The sequence below is a fragment of the Ornithorhynchus anatinus genome, chromosome 7 (genome assembly GCF_004115215.2).
Source record: "Ornithorhynchus anatinus isolate Pmale09 chromosome 7, mOrnAna1.pri.v4, whole genome shotgun sequence".
Taxonomy (NCBI): Eukaryota; Metazoa; Chordata; class Mammalia; order Monotremata; family Ornithorhynchidae; genus Ornithorhynchus; species Ornithorhynchus anatinus.
Window position 1 is genome coordinate 55,786,827 of NC_041734.1, and position 21,272 is coordinate 55,808,098.

At 46.6% G+C, this 21,272-nt stretch overlaps 1 protein-coding gene across 1 annotated transcript in view; it reads left to right on the forward strand.

The window, feature by feature from the left end:
* The window catches only part of SYT6 (synaptotagmin 6), a 63,065-nt gene that overhangs the window by 19,325 nt on the left and 22,468 nt on the right, over window positions 1-21,272 (forward strand). The window contains exon 3 of the mRNA XM_039912741.1: window positions 1,543-2,101. Within this exon, the coding sequence (XP_039768675.1) occupies window positions 1,543-2,101 (559 nt within the window). The remainder of the gene's footprint in view (window positions 1-1,542; window positions 2,102-21,272) is intronic.

Below are 21,272 nucleotides of genomic sequence, written 5' to 3' on the forward strand. Positions count from 1 at the left end.
AGACATTCTATGGCCGCACTGCATCTGTCTGTCAGCACGTAGAAAAAGTGTTGAGTTCATCACAGTGCGGAAACCTGGTACCATGCAGGTGAAACTGTGCCGAGTCTGGTGGGCTCAGGTCCTTTAATTGACTATTGCAGCTCAGATGGGAAATCACTACTCAACAACCCAGGATGACCCATCCCCCTCTGCTTCTCCAGCTCCTTCTGGTATGGGAAGCAGCGTGGCTCAGTGGAAAGAGCCCAGGCTTGGGAGTCAGATGTCATGGGTTCGAATCCCGGCTCTGCCACTTGTCAGCTGTGTGACTGTGGGCAAGTCACAACTTCTCTGTGCCTCAGTTACCTCATCTGTAAAATGGGGATGAACACCATGAGCCTCACGTGGGATAACCTGATTACCCTGTATCTACCCCAGTGCTTAGAACAGTGCTCTGCATATAGTAAGCGCTTAACAAATACCAACATTATTATTTGTGGTTTCCACCTGACTGAAATGGTCTGGGCTACCTGCCCTCTGGAGAAGGGGGCAGGAGGAGAGGGTTGAGGGGGATGTAATAATAATGTTGGTATTTGTTAAGCACTTACTATGTGCCGAGCACTGTTCTAAGCGCTGGGGTAGACACAGGGGAATCAGGTTGTCCCACGTGGGGCTCACAGTCTTAATCCCCATTTTACAGATGAGGTAACTGAGGCACCGAGAAGTTAAGTGACTTGTCCAAAGTCACACAGCTGACAAGTGGTAGAGCCGGGGTTCGAACCCATGACCTCTGACTCCAAAGCCCATGCTCTTTCCAGTGAGCCACGCTGCTTCTCTGTGTGAGGAGGGGGTGCTTCATGGAAAGTTTAGGGGGACTTTGTGCAGCCCAGGCATCCCCACTGACTAGATGGGTCTTGCCTCTGTTATCTCTCAATGAGATGAATTGATCCTGGCCCCTCTCTCCCAAGAACAAGCTTGACCCGGAAGGGTCTGGGCAGACCAAGACCACCCCTTCAATCAGAGAATCCCTTGACCCCTTGGACTATGTGCCACCCCTTTGTCATTATGCTATGTGTCTGCTGTGTGAGCTTGGGCAAGTCACTTCACTTCTCTGTGCCTCAGTTCCTTCAAATGGAAAAGGGACAGTGCCTGAGTCCAACCTGATTAAGTTGTATCTACCTCAGCGCATAAAACAGTGCTTGGCATATGACCCCTTTGTCATTCTGCTGTTACCCCAGGAGGTCTGTCTCCAGCCATTTTTCTAGTCCCACATGTGGAGGCCTTAATCGATCCTTCCCTGGTAATTATTGAGTACTTAGAGTGTGCAGAGCACTGTACTAAACCCTTGGGAGAGTACAATACAACAGAGTTTGTAGGCCTGATCCCTGCCCTTAATGAGTTTACAATCCAGTGGGATTGGCCTGGTCCTTCAGCTTCATCCTTGGGGCTGGCAGCAGGGAGGGGCGCAAATCTGGGTTGCGGCCACCTACATCCATCCCCTCATCCCCTGCCCCATTCTTCTTTCCCCTCAGGCCAGGTTGAATACTCTCTCCTCCCCTCCCACAGGCACATCTCCTTCAAGCGCCACCTACCCCGGCAGATGCACGTGTCCAGCGTGGACTACGGCAACGACCCCCCACCCGTGGCCGAGCAGCCCACCAGCATCGGCCGGATCAAGCCCGAGCTCTACAAGCAGAAGTCGGTGGATGCTGATGAAGCCAAGAATGAGGCGGCCAAGACCTGTGGGAAGATCAACTTCAGCCTCAAATACGACTATGAGAACGAGACCCTCATTGTGTGCATCCTGAAGGCATTCGACCTTCCGGCCAAAGATTTCTGCGGCAGCTCGGACCCCTATGTCAAGATCTACCTCCTGCCTGACCGCAAGTGCAAGTTCCAGACCCGTGTCCACCGTAAGACGCTGAACCCCACGTTCGACGAGAACTTCCACTTCCCCGTGCCCTACGAGGAGCTGGTCGACCGCAAGCTGCACCTGAGCGTCTTCGACTTTGACCGCTTCTCGCGTCATGACATGATCGGCGAGGTCATTCTGGACAACCTCTTTGAGGCCTCTGACCTGTCCCGTGAAACCTCCATCTGGAAGGACATACAGTATGCCACCAGTGTGAGTAGCACCTCCGCCCCACCCCCAGCCTTCTGCCCCCACCTCCTCTTTCTCCCCATCTTTGTGGCTTTGTGACAGAACAGGGAGAGCTAGGAAATTAAAGGAATGGCCCCTACCTTGGGGTTCTGAATCCTTTTCCTAGTGGCTCTGGTTCTACCTCACTGTGCTGCCTGCCCTGAGGCTACTCCCCTCCCAGACCTCAGGCTCCCCATCTGTAAAATGTACTAAATAATCCTTGTCCATTTACTACCAGCAGGAGCTGGTAGTATTCTAAGCAAGGGGCTGATGCAGGTCTCAAATGTTCCACCTCCCACCTCCTCCCCTCAAATGCTTTTCATTAGTTTTAAAGCGTGAATGATGGTTAATCCTTTCAGGGCCACTGTCTTGGGTATATTCTGCTTTCAAATGAGCAGTAGTACTTATTAAGCACCTCCAGAGGTGTGGAGCACTGTACTAAGTGCTTGGGAGAGCATAGTAGACTCAGTTGACATAGTTCCTGCTGTCAAGGAGCTTACATTCTAGCAAGGGAGAGAGATCCTAAAATATGTTACCGATAACTAAAGGCTCAAGTAGTGCTTAATGGGCCGTGTAAAATTTGTCTTTAAGTTCTACAGGAGGTTGTGAGTTCACATGTGCTTAGGTAGTGCAGAAGGGCTGACTTGGGAGACATGACCAGGGAAGATTAGAAATTAATCAAGGAAGGCCTCTTGGGGGAGATGAGATTTCAGAAGAGCTCTGAAGATGGGGAGCCCTTGGGTCTCTCAGATTTGTGGGGGATGGAAATCCAGTCAGGGGAATGGCTTGGTGTGCTTCTTCACAAATGACTATTTGAGAATTCCCCAGGAGTAGTTAGCCAGTGAAGGATCTCCTGAGACATCTTGAATAATGGCTGGTTGATTGATTGGTTTGCTAATTAGCCTCCTGGAAGAGGGCAGTCCTGGCACCTCTCTGTTCTTGGTCTCAAGTCGAAGGTGGTAAAAGTTTTGGATTTCAGAAGGACCTTTGAAGTTCCCTCCAATGAGTTTTCCTCTTGAACTTTGTTATCAGTGTGTGGGCAGATTCTCATGTTCTTTGTCCTGCAGAGAGGGATGGCATCCTGCGGGCAGCATGGAGATGGGGGTCACATGCCCCTGCACTTTCTAACAGTTCAAATTCTCACATGTAGGACATCACAATCCTGGGTTCTCCACCCTCCGACCCCAATATTTGAAACAATACTTGCAGGGGAATGGGGGGGAACTGTTCAGTCATATTTATTGAGCACTTACTGAGTGCAAAGCACTGTACTAAGTACTTGAGAGAGTACGATATTGAATGGCTAATTAAATTTTCCCTGTAAGAGCACGAAACAAGGATCAATCAATCAATCAAAGGTATTAATTGAGCCCTTACAGTGTCCAGAGCACTGTATTAAGTTCTTGGGAAAATACTATACAATAGCATCGGTAGACACGATCCCTGCCTTCAAGGAGTTTACAGTCTACAGGGATGTACCACCGTGAGAAGAATTCTCAAAAGCTCTTCGGGGCCCTTACAAGATTGGACTAGTCCTGGCAAAGCAATAGCTGAGAAGCAGCAGAGCCTAATTGTAGAGCATGGACCTGAGAATCAGAAGGTCCTGGGTTCTAATCCTGACTCCGCCACTTATCTGCTGTGGGATCTGGGGCAAGTTACTTCACTTCTCTATACCTCGGTTATCTCATCTGTAAAATGGGGATTAAGACTGTGAGCCCATGTGTGACGTGGACTGTGAACAACCTGATTAGCTTGTATCTACCCCAGCACTTAGTACGATGCCTGGCACATAGTGAGCGCTTAACAAATACCATAAAAAGATCTGATTCAGCCATTGCTAGGTTTCCCTTTGCTTCCCAAGGCATCCTCTATCTGCCTTTGTCCAGCTCAGTGCTCGGCTGGTTTGGGGCTTTGATAAGCTTTGGTAATCAGTTGGTGATATATGAGTGTTTTCTAAGTGCTTGAGTCCATTGTATTGAGTACTTACTGTGTGCAGGGTGCTGTACTAAGCACTTGGGAGAGTAAAAAATATAACAGAGTTGGTAGGCACGCTCCCTGACCACGGTGAGCTTACAGCCCAGAGGGTGATCTTACAGCCCTGTGCTAGGTTACAATACAACAGACACATTCCCTATGCATAAGGAGCTTATAGTCTGGAGCTTACAGTCATAGTCCTTTGGGGAGTGGACAGAGACCTGATCCAAGCTGGGTTTGGGGTCAGGGCCGGGGCAACTGTGATGCATTGAAAAATCCATAGCTTTCCGGCCAATGTAGCACACCCATCAAGATTAGGAAGCATCTAAGAGAGGAATCGGGGACCGGATCCCGTAGACAGCTCTCTTGCTGCCAAAGACAGGGTCTCTTAGGACAGATTCCAGTCAAGCTCAGTAGTTTGTTCCCCCCCATAACTATTTATAATGCTGCAGCAGCTGGGTAGCCAGAGAGCAGTACTGCCTATCTTCAGGCTGGGAGAAAAGGCAGGGGAATGTGCCCTGGCTTGGCTTGTGGGAGGATCATGAGGAGGAGGAGGGACAGCCACGGCCCTGCCTCTGGAAGCTGGAGGTCAATCAGTTTTTCTGCTGGACCAGCTGCCAGCCATCTAACTCTGGCGGGTAATGTTGGCTGGAACCACCCACAGATCACATGTGGAGGTTCTATTAAGGCTCCTCAGGGGAGCAGGGAGAGAGTCTGAATCTGTACCTTCCAACTCCTGGATAGCCACAGCGGCAATTGTCAAGTCCCCTTGGAGGTGAGGTGGATGAGAGACGCAAGGAGGAGGGAAACAAGTTGAGAGCTTCCCCTGGAGTCTGAGAATACTTGTCGATAAATCACTCTGAAATTTACATCTGTTGCTGTTTTTGCCTTCCAATCTCCAAAGGCAGATGCATCCCGTTATGATTACTTCACAAGTAAGGGGGAGTGATGACATTCTCACATTGGAACAGACACCGGAGGAGACTGGAGAAGGGGAGATGTGGTCTCTTAATCCTTTCAAGAAAAGGGGCCAACTTCTCCAGACCTGCAAGAGCATCACTTGTCCCAGTATTGTTTCCAAATGACCGGAGAGTCTTGGGCTAGGCAAAGCTTAGATTTCATGGGTATTCACTCTCCCAGGGAACTGAGGAACTTGAGGTATTTGCCCCTTCCGTATTTCTATTTTAGAGGCCTCATCCCTGATTTACATTTATGTCCTTCACTACCTTATGATCAGAAGGGTGAGGTTTTAAGGTGTAAAAAAGGATGAACACTACAAATACTGTTGACCAAATCCTAGGAGGTGCCTACTGAAGCTTGAGCTTGGTAGATTCAAGTCAAATAAAAGGAAACACTCCTTCACATAATGAGAGGTAAGCATATGGAATAATCTCAGAAAATTGTGAAGACCAAAAATATCAATAGGTTCAAGAAAAGGTGGGATAAATTCATGGATGGGAGTACCATAATAGGTTATTAGAGGGAAGTGTTAGCCTTATTAGATGGAACATGCCTTAATCATGTGATTGGATGTCAAGGAGGGCAACCGTCACACTGTTTCTCTATACCACACTGGTTAACCCTGTCAGAGACAGAATACTGGGCTGGGTGGTACTTTTTAATGCTTTTATTAACTCCAGATGCACATGACTCCCTTTCCTTGGACTTTGGCAGATCCTTTCACTCTGGAGTAAGTCTATCTGAAGGCAGGAGCAGCACCTTATGAGTTAGGCAAGGGGACATAAGATCCCAGGAACCACTTGCCGATCCCCGAGAGGCAGATAGGGGGATGGTTCCCCAGAGAAGTTCTGTCCTGGGCCCGGCCTGGGATGGTACTACAGTGTTGGTGGGGTCATGCTTTGCCCTCAGAGAAGATTTGAGAGGGCCTTTGGATCACTGCCATGTCGAGACTGGTTTCCAGTCCCTGCACAGGGCTCACTGGCCCCTGAAGTAGCTGAGCTCCTAAAAACTCCTGAGCGTCTTCCCTCCATGAATCTCTGGTAACATTCAATGGAGAAATTAAATAATTGGAGCATCTCTGTGTGCACCAAAGATGAGATGAACCTGCCTCCCCTCCCACTGACTCATAAAGCCCCTGGCCTAGGAGGATTTTCAATAGATTCTGCCTAACTAGGCCAGAGAGACAGTCATCTATCCCTTTAAACACAACCAGATCAGGGGACTCCAACCCTTCCGTACAAATGCTTTCCAGGCGATTTGTTTCTGTTTCTCCTAAGGAAGATCACCTGTAGGTTTTCCTAGCTTCTCTCGCCTCCTTCTCCGTGCTTTTGTTTGCTAAGATAATGGTTGCTGCTCCCACTCTGCCTCGCCCTCCCCAAGTACAGTCTTATTATTTCTATATAAAGCTCTAGATTTATCACTGTAATGGAGCAGCCGTCACCCGGGTTTGCTAACATCTCCGTAATCTTGTAGTTATTGCCACGGAGCCCTCAGGCCTCAATACACACCACTAATTCTCCTGCTAATCCTGCTTTGTAGCAAGGGAACGGGAGTCATAATTGGCCCCATAAATATTCAGCACCGTGGAAGCGCTAATGAACTTCACCATCTTCCAGCTTCGACCGGTGTCCAGTGAGGCTGAGCTAAATGGGAGTTGATTCTCCCTCTCAGGAAGATGGGCACAGCCTGTGGCTCAAGGAGGGCATTTTGACCTAAAAGGGAGATTCTAGACCAAGGGCAGAACACCTCTATTCCTCTGTTATCTGATAGAGATGTTCACTCAGGCTAACTAACATCCACTGCCTTGCCCGCTGGGAAAATGTAGGGGCCGCAACACTTAAAAATATATCTTTATATTCTACTCTTTCCCCTATCTGTACTTTGTTTTACTGTCTCCCCTTGAAGACTCTAAGCTCCTTGTAGTCAGGGGTTGTGTTTTCCTTTCCCAAGTGCTTAGTACAGTTGCTCAATCACTGACTGATTTACTGATCACTGCACTACTGGAACAGAATGTGGAGGCCAAAAATGAGATTCGCTTGTCGGGAAGAATGTGGAAGCTCTTTATTTCAGGACTGTCATACAAACTCAGCCCCAGTTTTCTTGGTCTTTGAATGGTGGCGCCTGGGTTGGCCTTTTTTCCAAACCGTGACATTATTCCCAGTGAAGTCTTCATTCTCTGATGGCTTTTGGAGGATGCGTATTTTTTTCAGGGTCCTTAGTGCTCAGGTACCTAGCAGCAGACACAAGGCAGTTCCCCACTCTAGACTGTAGACTCCTTGTGGGCGGGGAATGTGTCTACCAACTCTGTTATATTGTATCCTCTCAAGCACTTAACACAGTGCTCTGCAAACAAGTGCTCAATAAATGCTATTGATTGATTGATTGACCCCAGCACAGGGTCTCCAGATTGGGCTACTGTTTTCTGCCTTCCCCCTGTTTGGGTAGGCAAGAGGTGACTCATCCAGTTATAGAAAGGAAGTAAGTGATCTTGGGGGAGACGCTTGGCTGTGGTGGAAATTGACATGTGAGATCAGTGTGAAAGCTGGAGGGGAAAGAACAAGCAGAGGCAAATAGCCCACAGCAGCTGAACTACTACTTCATGTGTCATCTCAGAGGAGTAACTTATCAGCTAACTGACCAAGAGTTGGGAATCACTAAGCCACACTGCTCTCAAATCACTCAAAACCCCATTGACCAGGAACTGTAAATGACATCTTCGAAATCTCTGGGCTGAGAGCATAGCTGTTAAAGACCAGGAAGGCATAGCTTGTGCCATTCTGAAATTGTTTTAAACCATATGCTCATAATCTGGGACCCCGGTATGCTTATGTGACCCTTCTTTTTTCTCCTCATCCACCCCTTGGCAGATTGCCACAGAAACACAGTTTCCAGTGCTTTAGTTGCCAGTTCCCTCAGGAACACATTTGGGCTCTTGTGGACAGACCCTGGAGCCAGAATGAAAGGGGGAAAAAGTTATCTGAAAGAGGGCAAAGTCCCAGGAGGGTAGAACTGGGCTCCATTCCTGGTGGTTTATCCCTTCCAGAGAACATTTCTTTTTGCGCCTGCAGGCCAGGCTGCCTTAGCCAGCTGCTCTGAATAATGTATGAAGGAAAACTGGTCCCAAACCTCTACCGTGTCTGAATGAACAATCGCTACTGCACCCGGACCTGCCACCGCCTGCCCAACCGCCTGCCCTCGGCCCCTGAGTCCATGGGCTGGGATCAAGCAGGCAGAGGGAGGCAGGGTTTCCTTGATTACCTCAGTGTTGTAACTGCCTGATACCCTGTTTGCCTTCCTTGGATGTTTGTTTTTTTCTCTAGTCCTTTAGAGTCTATTCCCTGTTTTTCTATTTGACCCAGGTCCTCTGAGAGCCCCATATGGGATAGGGACTGTATCCAACTTGATCTGCTTGTACCCACCCAAGAGCTTAGTACAATGCCCGGCACAGAGTAAGCGCTCAACAAATATCATCATCATCCCTCACCCAGAGGGGGAGGGTAGGTGCCACAGCTGGGAGCAGTTTGAGGCCAGCCCCTGGACTGAGGGTCCAGATGGAGGCCACCAGCTCATCTAACCCACCAATACATGGCTGGGATTGGGAAAATGTGGAGTCAATCAATTGGAATCTTGGGGCAGTACAGATCTCTGCTTTATGACAAGTTGAGGGAAGGAAAACTGTTTATTATGGGAAGGCAATGTGTCTGTTTATACTTATATTGTACTCTTCCAGCACAGTAAGTGCTCAATAAATACAACTGAATGAATGAATAAGTGAGGTGAAAGGTAAATGGAGACATTTCTTGGTCAGACTGGATACACTGAAACAAAGAGCAGCTTTTCTGGATGATTAATGAGTACTATGACTATCACCCACAATCCCCTTATCTGGTAAGAACTGGGATGCAAGCCATTTGTGCTCTAGGCAGCCAAAGAAGGAGCCAGAGCTGCTAGCAGTCTGAACGAAGTCCTGGTTTGCCTCAGTGAAGGCTCAGTTCCCTGGATAGCTTATTGCAGAGAATAATCCTCAGTGAAACCCACCTCTTCCAAGAGCCTAAGCTCAGATGCAGTGCCATCTAGGCAGGTGCTGTCAGTGATCACACTTGGAAGCAACTCCATTTTGCCCAATAAGTCCAACTGTCTAGTATTTAATAGGAAGGATTTAGCCAAAAAAAATTCCAGAGAGGGGAAAAAAGGAAAACTCCTTCCAATAGGCAGAGTTCTAATAGGGTCTCTAACGGATGACACAGGAGACAGGTTCCATTTGCCATCAAAGTTTTTCACCTAGGTTAAAACTGTACACTTTCAGGCCCTTCATATAGAACTTAATAACCACTGTAACCATCCTCATGGCTTCTGAGTTTAATTTTTGCAGTAAGATATTGGCTGTGACCCTAGAGCTACAAAGAAGGATCAGGCCAGCGATCCCTGGAGACCTCCCTATTCTGGATCCCCTCCCCTCAACTCCTCACCCTCCAGGTGTCAAAATACCTTGCAGCCGGGCAGGCTCCCCAGTGAAAGCCTGCAAGAATCCTGCAGGTTGTACTCAGACTGCATCTGCTCGCCACTTTCTCCCTCTCGGTTTGGAATGATTTAGAGATTACTGGCTGGTCTAGTGAAGACCGTGCTGTGCACCCATGCTAATACAGTTCTCATTAGTATTCTGGGCCTCTAAATGATATAAATATCTAATCTTTTCTTTACAAGAGAACGGATGGGACATCATTTGGCAACAATCTCACGCATCAACAAAAATCTATTCCTCTAACCCTGGGATTCTTTACACATTTTTTTCCTTGCCCTGAACACATATGCTTGTCTTGCTGCTTCCATCTCTTGGTAACTCACAGCAAGATTTTCTCCTAGAGAAAGATCTTTTTGTCACAGTGGAAGGAATCAAGCATCCCCAGAGGACACTCTCATGGTTATTCTAGACTCATTTTGTAGGGAGGAACCACACGGTGTGCTCTGGATTAAACACAATTCAGATTGGCGGGGCTCTTGTGCATAACTGTGCCTGGAATAGAAACCCACCCAGATGTAGAGCCCAGGTGGTGTTACGACAGTTCCTGTGTAGCTGTGTTCTGAAGGCAATCTTTGAGTGCGCAGTGCTCTGAACATAGTAAGCTCCCAATAAATACCACTGATTGATGGGTTCTTGTAATGAACTCCTTGCTTCATTTAGTATATTGAGAAATACCAGCAAAGGTCAAGAAACCTCACCTTGTGTTGACTTGCCCAGTCATTTTTTTTTCAAAGAGCTGTCCCTCCGAACCCAGCATGGAAGGGGTGGCATTGAATTAAAGTCGTATAGAACAAAGATTTCATTCTGAATACCGAAAACCAGCCAAGGAGAATAGGGACTCGGAGCCCTGAGAATGCAGTGAAGTGTTCATTCATTCATTCAATAGTATTTATTGAGCGCTTACTATGTGCAGAGCACTGTACTAAGCGCTTGGAATATACAATTTGGCAACAGATAGAGACAGTCCCTGCCCAATGACATGCTAACAGTCTAATCGGGGGAGACAGACGGACAAAAACAAGACAACATAATCACAATAAATAGAATCAAGGCTCTTTCAGGGCAAGGATCATGTTGTTTACTACCACTCTTCCAAGTACTTAGCACAGTGCTCTGCATACAGCAGGAGCTCAATAAATAACTACTGACTGATTGATCAGTTAGGTTAAATGTGTGGAATAAAGAAAAATAGCAAAAGATATTGAACAAAGAACTGAGTTTCCAATGCTCTGTCTTTTGTTTCCTCTCCAAAATAATGATCCACTAAGACCTATTAGCTGTCTGTGACAGTGCAAGCTGATAAAGGATTACTCTTGAGAAATCTAAGGAAGAAGGAGTCAAAGTTGATCAAAATTCCTGGAACGCCCAACAGAATCTTTCCCCCAGATGTAGATATTTATGACCTGCATAGAGTCAGTAGGGCAGTGGAGTTCCAGGGTTTATGCCAGTCCTGGTGGAGTTGCAAAAATGTTTTTTATGGATTTTTAGCATCAACAACTTAATGTAGAAAAATGTGGCCACTTAATCATATTCTGGCAGTATTGCAGACAGTTTGCCTTGCATGGTCCATCTGGCCCTGCATATATCCTAATCACTTATCGCCGTAGCCACATTTTTGCTCTTACGATTATTTATTGACACATGTATTCATTCGCAATGAATTTTTAATGCTTTTATTATTGCAGAATAAGTCCGAGGCAGTGTCAGTTCTTTCCTGGGCCATTTGAAGTGAAACATTAGAGATTAAAAATGGGGTGTGGAAGGTTTACTTGGAATTTTCTTTTCCTTGGGCACAAGGATATAAAATGAGACAAAACAGATGATCTAAGCCTTGGGCAAGTTCTGCTATCTGGCTGTTCTACCACTAGCTTTGTCAGGGGCAGATTTAGCATTTTGGTGCTCAAAAGCATAAAGCTTATTGTAGCCCTTCAAGTCATGATTTATGATTTTTTTCTCTCATGCTTCTTACCTAGTTTTTCATAGTGAACTCCATTCAAACCTTTTCTTCCTGACTCCTTTAAAAAAAAAATGCTTGGTCTCTCTTACTTAACTCTGCCGCTCCTAAGACAAGCTCAGTTCTGAGCCACGGTGGTCATGCCTTACTGGGTTGCAATACGTTTGTATTGTTTGAAGGGTGCAAACTGCAACTGAAAGAAATAAGTACAGTTACCTTGACTCATGGCTCACTTACTCTGTCATTTACAAAGCCGTTATAATGAGTAGAACATTGTTCTAAGGCTTGGAAAAAAATTACAAGGAGTTAGATAGATTATGACAGTTTTCTAGCCCTCAGGAGGCTCTCGATCTATAGAGGTGGCAGTCACATGGGGCAAATTCAATACTAAACATCCAAACTTTAGCAAAACAGCAAATCAACAATAAAAATAAACTACAGCATGGCCATGCATCACTGCTGAGGCAGAATAGTTTCCAGACTCCCGCCCGATTTTTTTCCAACATTCTAAATGGTGTTCAAATTTGGCTCTTACCACAAGCTTCCTGGGGGTCTAGACAGTGTAGCTGAAGTGATTTGGCTATGGGCAAGACTATGAAAAGACCCTCAACTGCCCTCCAGAGCCTGGCTGGCTCAGCACAACTTTCCCTCCTCCTGCCCACCACCGGCTCCCTCAGTCCTGGAGAAAGAGTATGGCACCCATCCCCTGCCCCATTGCTGTCCCTAGGTAGAAGTGGCAGAAGAGGGACTGACAAGGGTGAGGAGGAAACTCCTTATTTCTGAACATGGACCCCTTAGGTCTCACTTCCTGGTTGCTCTCAGGAATGATTTTGCCCTTCCTCACTCCCAGGCAAGCCTAAACCGGAGAAGACTCTCCCTTTCCAATAAGTCCTCCTAAACAGGAGTCTCCTCCCTTGCTCAGGGAAGAAAGTCCTTCCTGTTCTCTGGCCCCATCCCTCACTCTGCAGCACATGCCCATTTCCTCCCAGAAAGGCCCACAGAAACTGAGAAAGGGAAAGCACCAACTCAGTTTTCTTTTCTCCTTGAATAAAACATTTCCACTCCCTTTAGCGCTCCTTCTGGATCTTCTTGTTCCATTCAGGAGTTTGTCTTGCCAGCTGCTCTCACCCTCTGTTCTCTGACTGGAATGCCAACTGCCCACCCACCTGGGTGCACCCCTGAATATTGCCACAAGGAAGGAGGAAGATTCATTCAAGCCACGAGATATTTATTTTCACTTGGCCTCCTCTCTTTCCAATCAGTGAGGTTTAACAGCTCCAAGTTCTCCTTGACAGAGGGTTTGGGCTCTCGCTCCTGAGAGGGAAAGGGAGGATTAGGAGCCTTGTTGAGTAGGCTGGGGAGGTATGAGGGGATGGTTGGAGGAGGGGCATGGCCACTGAGGCACTGAGCAGCCCAGCCTGGTGGCAGAAAGCACAGGTTGCTTCCATCCTTCATGCTCCTCTTCTGAAATACTGCTCCCACGTCCCCCCAAATAATTTTCCTCTCTAGACCAGGGCCTATCAAGCCCATTAGGGGTAGGTAATATGTCTTCTAATTCTCTTGTACTCTCCCAAGTGCTTAGTACAGTGCTCTGCTAATCTAAATGCTTAATCAATTTGATTGATTGGGAATCTTCCAGTGGAATTGGTGTTATTTTCAGAAGTCCTTTTTGTCTGAGAAATGTTAAGACACTCAACTTTTGTTGCCTTTTTTGCATTCTTGATTCTTTGCTGACTTTTCAGGCTCCTTCCGCTCTCTAGAATTCAGAGAGGTTTTAGGGTGTGAGCGATGCCCGCTGTGCTAATGGATCTGAATTGGGGCTTTGGTCAGAAAGGGGAGTGTCTGGTGCTGCTTAGCAGGAACAGAGCATTCCAGTCTGTCCCCAGCCCAGAGGTCTTCATAATGGCTCTGTGGGAGGTGCCACTACCTTGATAGGGAAATTGAGACCTAGAGTGAAGGTCTGCCAGAATTCGGCCCACTCCCTCCTCATAGCTTGGTTTACTCAGAGCTTCTGTGATGACAAATAAGACCACATACCGTGACACCCTCTAGCAGAAGAAAATAGCTCAAGTGAAGCCACATAAAAAGATTCCTCAATTCCCAATTAGGGGCCTCCCGCTTGAGAGAGAAAAACATTACGTGAAGGAGACAGGACCAAATCAAAGTGGAAAGCAGCCTGATTAATGTGTACCTACCGCAGAACTTAGAATAGCGCTTGACACTTAGTAAGAGCATAACAAATACTATTACAAAAATGAAGCCTCAATGAAGGCCACTCATATTGAAGGAAGCAGTGACACCTAGAAGGATCACTGCTTTTTTTGGGGGGGGGGGCACAGGGAGAGGGGTGCCATGAGAAGGAGTGGAGAGGTAGTTTAGCTGAAGGGGAGCAGCCTTCTCTTAAACCCTATAGTCCATCCATTAATTCTCTTTTAGATACAAAAATCATCTCCCACTCAGAGCCACACAGCCACCCAGCTCTCTTTTGGAGGGAGAATTCCCAGAGCATCTCTGAAATTTTCAGTGTTCCCTACTTCTCCTATTCTCTCTCTACCCAAGGGAAATTCTTCTCCTTTCCCCCTACAGAGGTGCTTCCTCTGTTGTTTCCAGTGGAGAGAACAAATTTATAGATTTGAATTTGCCCACAAAAAATCTAGCTCTAATCATGGTAAACAACTACATTCATTGAGAGCCTACTGCCTGCAGAGTGTTGTACTAGGCACTTAGGGAGCACAGTAGAAGTGAAAAATCCTGCCCATTTAAGGAGCCAAGAGTCTAAGCAGGGAGGCAAGCAGGTACAAATTGGAAAATATACAGTAAGTAAAAATAAGAGGAAAAATGCAAATAAAAAATACAAGCATGCAGCTAAATGAATATGTGGAAATGCGGGAGGGGATGGTGGGAAGTTCTAACCAGGAAAGGGAAGAAGAGGATAATCAATGAACACCTTCAGGAGTAGGTGGGTTTTAGAAAAGCTTTGGAGGTGAGGGGATGCAGGGTTGATGGAACAGTGAGTGTCTACTGAATGTATTGTACTCTCCCACCCACTTAGTACAATGCTCTGCACAAATCTCGTGCTTCTTAAATACTATAATAATGTTGGTATTTGTTAAGCGCTTACTATGTGCCGAGCACTGTTCTAAGCGCTGGGGTAGACATAGGGGAATCAGGTTGTCCCACGTGGGGCTCACAGTCTTAATCCCCATTTTACAGATGAGGGAACTGAGGCACCGAGAAGTGAAGTGACTTGCCCAAAGTCACACAGCTGGCAAGTGGCAGATCCGGGGTTCGAACCCATGACCTCTGACTCCAAAGCCCGTGCTCTTTCCAGTGAGCCATGCTGCTTCTCAATACTATTGACTAGTAGTCAATACTAGTCAATCCTAGTCAATCAAATACTATTGACTAGGATAGGCATTGCATGCAGGGAAAAAAAAGTGTGCAATGCGTTGGAGATGGGAGAATTGCAAGTCAAGTTCTGTGAGAAGATTATATTGGACAGGGCAAAGAATGCATGCTAGGATGTAGCAGGAGAAGAGAACAGTTAAGTAAGAGGGAGACAACTGGTGGAGAACCTTGAAGTCAGTGGCCAGAAGTTTTTGGTTTTTACTAGACGAAATGGTTAGCCATTAGAGGTTATTTAGGAAGAGAGAGTTGTAGTCTAATTTGCATTAGAGAAAAGTAATACAGCTGGATGAGTGAATGGAGAGTGACAAGAGGCAGGGAGATCAGTAAAGGAGGAGGGTCTTAGAGTAATTCAATCAGGAGGTGAGTTTGAGCCAAAGAGGTGGTAGTAAGAGTGAAGTGGAAGTGGTGGTTTTTTGAAATATGATAGAGTCCTAAGTCCTTATTACTAGCTCTTCCTGTTAAACCATACTGATTCTATCAGACTGAATGCTCCAACCTCAGCGGAAACCTGGATATAAAGTAATTTGGATTAATCGATCATTGGTATATACTGAGCGCTTAAAGTGTACACAGCACTGTTCGGTAGCTAGACAGCCATTTCTGTCCACTTTCTATCCCATTCCCTTAAGAAGATTTCAACAGTGAGCAACAGTTTTTAACACCCCCAAGAAACCACATTTGTGAAGAGCGGGGAGGACAGCTTCCAAAAGGGTAGCCCCTCCTAGACTAGAAAGAGGTCAGGGTAGAAAGCTGAAGGGTCAACTGCTCTTTGCAGTTGATATCATTAATGATGTCACCACTCTGTAGTTCTACAGCATTGTGTTTATTCTCTCAGAGCAGGAAGAGAGGAAATTCTGAGATAACTGTGCTCTTTTTGCAGAAAGGAAAACTGAGATCCAGAGAAAGAGGGGAAAATATGCCCAAGGCTATCTGGGAGAGTAATAATAATAATAGTATTTGTTAAATGTTTACTATGTGCCAAGCACTGTTGTAAGTGCTGGGGTAGATACAAGCAAATCAGGTTGGACCCAATCCCTGTCCCACATGGGGCTCAGAGTCTTAATCCCCATTTTACAGATGAGGTTACTGGTGTCCAGAGAAGTAAAGTGACTTGCCCGAGGTCACATAGCAGACAAGTGGCAGAGTTGGGTTTAGAACCTAGGTCCTTCTAACTCCCAGGCCAATGCTGCTTCTCTAAGAGTATGATATCCAGGCTGGAGCCTGACTATTTAGACATCTCATTTTAGTGTTTGCCATCACCACATGGTTCAGATGTCCCAGGTATTTTGAAGCAGTGAAAGATTAATTCCTGTGACCTCTCTAGGGAGAGGAGAGCCATCACTTAGCCTCCTGTCACATCTTGAGGGAGGTTTCAGGGACTTTCTAGAGCTCCTCAATAGCAAAGACTCAACTCTTCTGCCCAGGCCTGGTCTGAGCCCCCAAGTTCATCACTACAGCTCTACCATCAGAAATGGTTCTTTCCAGCCACGGTCAACTTTTGTGAGCCAAGACAAGAGCCAGTGGGAAACTGGGTTTCCTGCCAAAGGGCCCCAAGACAACTCTGCCTAAATCCTGCTACTTGGAATGTGTGAGGCATAGAGACTGGCACCATTGGACTCCCCCACTGGCAAGGCATCAGGCATCTTGGAGAAACCAACAAGCAATTGGAAGTGAACTGGATAAAGCCCAATGTTTGTTTTCCTAATATGGAGTGGCCTGGCTCCAGGCCCCGGACAAGCCTCCTGTCCCATTGGTGATCAGAGTGCATCCCAATCGGCAATGGTGGGGTCCTAGGCTGGGAAGTGAAGCTGCAGGTCTTCTATCCCCATAGCAAGACTAAGAAAGTTTGGGGGGGATGGGGAGTCAAGAGCTAGCAAGCTGCCCATCTGTCTGTGTTAAGGGCTAAACTGAGATCCAGTGACAAAGAAAGCCCAGCCGGAGACCCACTGGTCAAATGACGCTATACAAATGACTCCAGAAACACATTTTCCTTTCTATAATGGTTTCTTCTCGGTTAAAAACTGATGAATTTTTATTCTGCACAATACAAAATCTGACAAAAAGGAGGCCAAGAAAACCCTAAAGTAGCTCTCTCCTAGCTTGAATCTTCTCTCTGTAGGAACTCTGATACTCGGGTTCATTCATTCATTCAATTGTATTTATTGAGCACTTACTGTGTGCAAAGCACTGTACTAAGCGCTTGGGAGAGTACAATATAACATCAGACACATTCCCTGCCCACAACAAGCTCACCGTCTAGAGGGGGAGACAAACATCAGTATAAATAAATTAACAGATAAATAAATTACAGATATAGACATAGTGCTGTGGGAAAGAGAGAGAAGATGAATGAGAGAGCAAGTGGGAGAAGAGAAGAGGAGGGCTCAGTCAGAGAAGGCTTCCTGAAGGAGATGTGCCTTCAATAAGGCTTTGAATTGGGGGAGAGCAATTATCTATCTTATATGAGGAGGGAGGGTGTTCCAGGCCAGAGATAGGTAGGCGAGAGGTCGGTGGCAAGAAAGATGAGATTGAGGTACAGTGATAGGTTAGCACCAGAGAAGAGAAGTGGGCGGTCTGAGTTGTAGTAGGAGAGCAGTGAGGCGAGGTAGAAAGGGGCAAGGAGATTAAGTGCTTTAAAGCCAATGATGAGGAGTTTTTGCTTGATTTGGAAGTGGATGGGCAATCACTGGAGTTTCTTGAGGAGTGAGGAAACATGGTCTAAATATTTTTGAAGGAAAATGATTCAGGCAGCAGAATGGAGTATGGACTGGAGTGGAAAGAGGAGGCAGAGAGGTCAGCAAGGAGGTTGGTGCAATAACCAAGGTCGGATAGGATAAATGCTCGCATTAATGTGATAGTATTTTGGATGGAGAGGAAGGGGTGGATTTTGGTGATGCTAAGATAGAATGGACAGGATTTAGTGATGCCTTAAATATGTGGGTGGAATGAGAGAGAGGAGTCAAGGATAATACCCAGGTTACAGGTTTATGAGACAGGGAGAATGGTGGTGCCATCAACAGTGATGGGAAAGTGAGGAGGACTGAGTAGTTGAGAGGAGCATCTTCAGAGTTCAAGAATGTGTCATGATGGGGGTGCGATCGGAGCTTGGGGTAACAGTGCAGAGATGGGATATTCCTGGGGGCAGGAGGTGGCGGCTGCTTGAAGGGAGTAGATTGGGGTCAAGGGATATATTAAGCAGACAAATGGGACAGACGAATAACTTTCTGGTTCAGACCTGGTACCTGGAGGATGCAGAAAGAAGGGGCCAGAGGCAACCTAAAGGAAAGGGGAGGCCGGCTGTGTGGGATGGGGGGGAGCAGTCTTTCTGTTTTGACTAGAATGCTACAGTTATCCTCGCGGTAATATTTCCTCAGAAAGGCCTAATGGAAAGAGCACAGGCTCAGGAGCCCGAAGGCCTTGTGTGACCATGGGCAAGTCACTTAACTTTTTTTGTGCCCCAGTTCCCCCATCTCCCTCATACTTAAAATGTAAGCCCTGTCCCTGAATACCTTGCCTTCAGTGTTTGGCAAATTCCACTATTATGTTGGTATTTGTTAAGCGCTTACTATGTGCCGAGCACTGTTCTAAGCGCTGGGGTAGACACAGGGGAATCAGGTTGTCCCACGTGGGGCTCACAGTCTTAATCCCCATTTTACAGATGAGGTAACTGAGGCACCGAGAAGTTAAGTGACTTGCCCAAAGTCACACAGCTGACAAGTGGTAGAGCCGGGGTTCGAACCCATGACCTCTGACTCCAAAGCCCGTGCTCTTTCCAGTGAGCCACGCTGCTTCTCTATTATTATCATTATTATTATTATTATTGCGAGAGAAAGATTTGTGTTGGGGAAGAGAGAGAAATGGAAAAGGGGGAAGGGAGAGGCCAAGTCTGAGAGAATGAAGCTCTGATTAAAGTAAAGCTGGCTGTCCTGTTAGGGAAGGAAGGAAGATGGAAGAACGATACCCAAGAGAGATCTATAAAAGATGTAGGGGACAGAGTCAAATTCCTAAGCCAGTAGGAATCTAGGACCAATCCGTCAACACGACAGAGGAAAAGGAAAAGAGGTTTCTAGATATGGGGCTCCTTCTCTCTCCATAGGCTTAATCCGAGCCCAAGCTCTCATTCTGTTTGTTTCCGCTGCTTTGTATTCATACTTGGATGGAAGAAAATTACCATTAGTGTCACCTGCTCAGTAGTGGGAGACATTAGTTGGCATTGCCAGAGTGCACAGTATATAATTTCTGAAGGAGTAATAATAATGGTGTTAATTTGGTGTTTCATCATTTTGTTCCTTGGTGAGCAGTGAGGGAGGGAGAAATGGGTCACAGGCTGGAAAGGGGAAACAATTCTCCCAGCATGATGATGATGGACCCCTCTGAGGCCCAGCAGGGACTCCCACATTCCGTGTGTATCCCCAACACACACTTTTCATGTCAGAACTCAGCCGGTAGCTGACAGAATGCCAAATCCAGTCCTGCACGAGTCAACCAGCACCAGCTGCAGATTTGTCCATGAATGGAATGGACCTGTTTCTGCTTTAGACTCCACAATTGGGACACCTTCTTCTTGGCTCCCTGGGGAAGACATTTTGTCTGCTCCATCTAGGCGCTGGGTCCCTAGGGCAGCAAACCTCTCCCCTCTCTGCACTGACAGACAAGCTCCTGCACCTCCCTGCTGAACTAGCATTTGTGTCCGGGGCCAGAGGCTCTAGAGAAATCGTGCAAGGATAATTAACAGGTTTGGAAAGCCAAAGAAACTGAGCTCATTCAGCCTGGAGAGATGGATGGGAGACCTAATAACAACCTGTAAGGATATTATACAGGCTATTAGTGCCTTTCTGACTCTTCTGAGGCAGTCCTACAGGGAATGGCATTATGCAGCAGCAGACTGGATTTAAGTTAGTTGATAAGAAGAAATTCCCGACAGGGTTGGGAGATACTGGAACACATTGAACAGTGAATGGTTGAGGGATTACTGGGAGGTTGGGGGAGGGTATTGTGTGTAGTCCACCTCCAAAGCAGATAGATGAAATGACCTCTTGAAGGACCTTACTGTCATGGGATTCCAAGGATGGACCATGGAGTCCCCTCCGTTCAGACATCCACTTCCCACCCTACCTCGATAAAGATAGGAGTAAACTGGAAAGTGCCATTTTCCTTCTAACCAGAGGTGTTGCAGGAAAAAAGCAAACACTTGGTAAGAGAAGGAAAGTAGCAGCAAGGAAAAACAATCTCCAACAGTCAATGGAAAATCATCCTCTTTACACAGCACTGCGGCCTAATGGAAAGAGCATGGGCCTGGGATCAGGGGACCTGGGTTTGAATTCTGCCTCTGACCTTTGTCTGCTATGTGACATTGGACAAGTCACTTGACTTCTCTGTGCCTCAGTTTCTTCATCTGTAAAATGATATTAAACCCTACTCCCTCCCACCTAGACTATGAGCCCCATATGGGTCAGGGTCTGTGTCTAACCTGATAACCTTGTATCTACCCCAGAACAGTGTTTGGGAAATAGTAAGTGCTTAATATATATAACAATAATAATAGTAGTAATAGCACCATAAATGGAATTTCAATGAATATGAGATTCTTCTCTTCTCCCTGTGGGGATGGAGCAGACAGGGTAGGGAGGAGAGAATAGGAGAGTGAAGAAAGGGGCTTTACCCTGATCAGTGAAGCCTTTCACTATCCTTAAGCGTGTCAGAAATAGGCAGGAGCTGTTCATCTTTGCTGTTTCAAGGGGTAAGACCTTCCAAGCTGATGATTCTCCCCCAACCTGCCTTCCTCCCTTCTCTCTCTCCCACACAGCACTGTCCTTTTGAGCAATTTAGCACTTAGTGAGATGATGACATAACAGGCACTCTTCCTGAGATATGACAGCCTGAGACCAGTGTGCTGGTACAGGGGAGATTTGAGTGAGCAACAGATGGATATTCTCGCAATCTGTAATACTCCTGACACCATCAATTTGTCTCTATTATTTGAGGACTGGGAGACTCTTAAATACTGCAAACCCCAGTGGTTTCTTCTTCAGAGTTTATGGGATCCTACGTGTGAAAACGATGGAGATAGGTCTGCTGTCACTATTGACTGCCCAGGTAACTCTGATCGGAAGCAGAGGGGCCTTTTTCAGTCAGACAGTCATATTTATTGAGCCCTTACCTTATGCAGAGCACTGTACTAAGTGCTTTCACTGGATAGCCTCAAGCTTGGGACTTCTCAACTCTCCAGCTGAGTCTAGGCATATGAGTCTCAGCACTCTGCATAGATCTGAGAGCTGACCTGAGTCGCAGAAATTCCTTTGGGCTTCTTCCCAGAGCAGCCTGGGGTTGCTCACTTT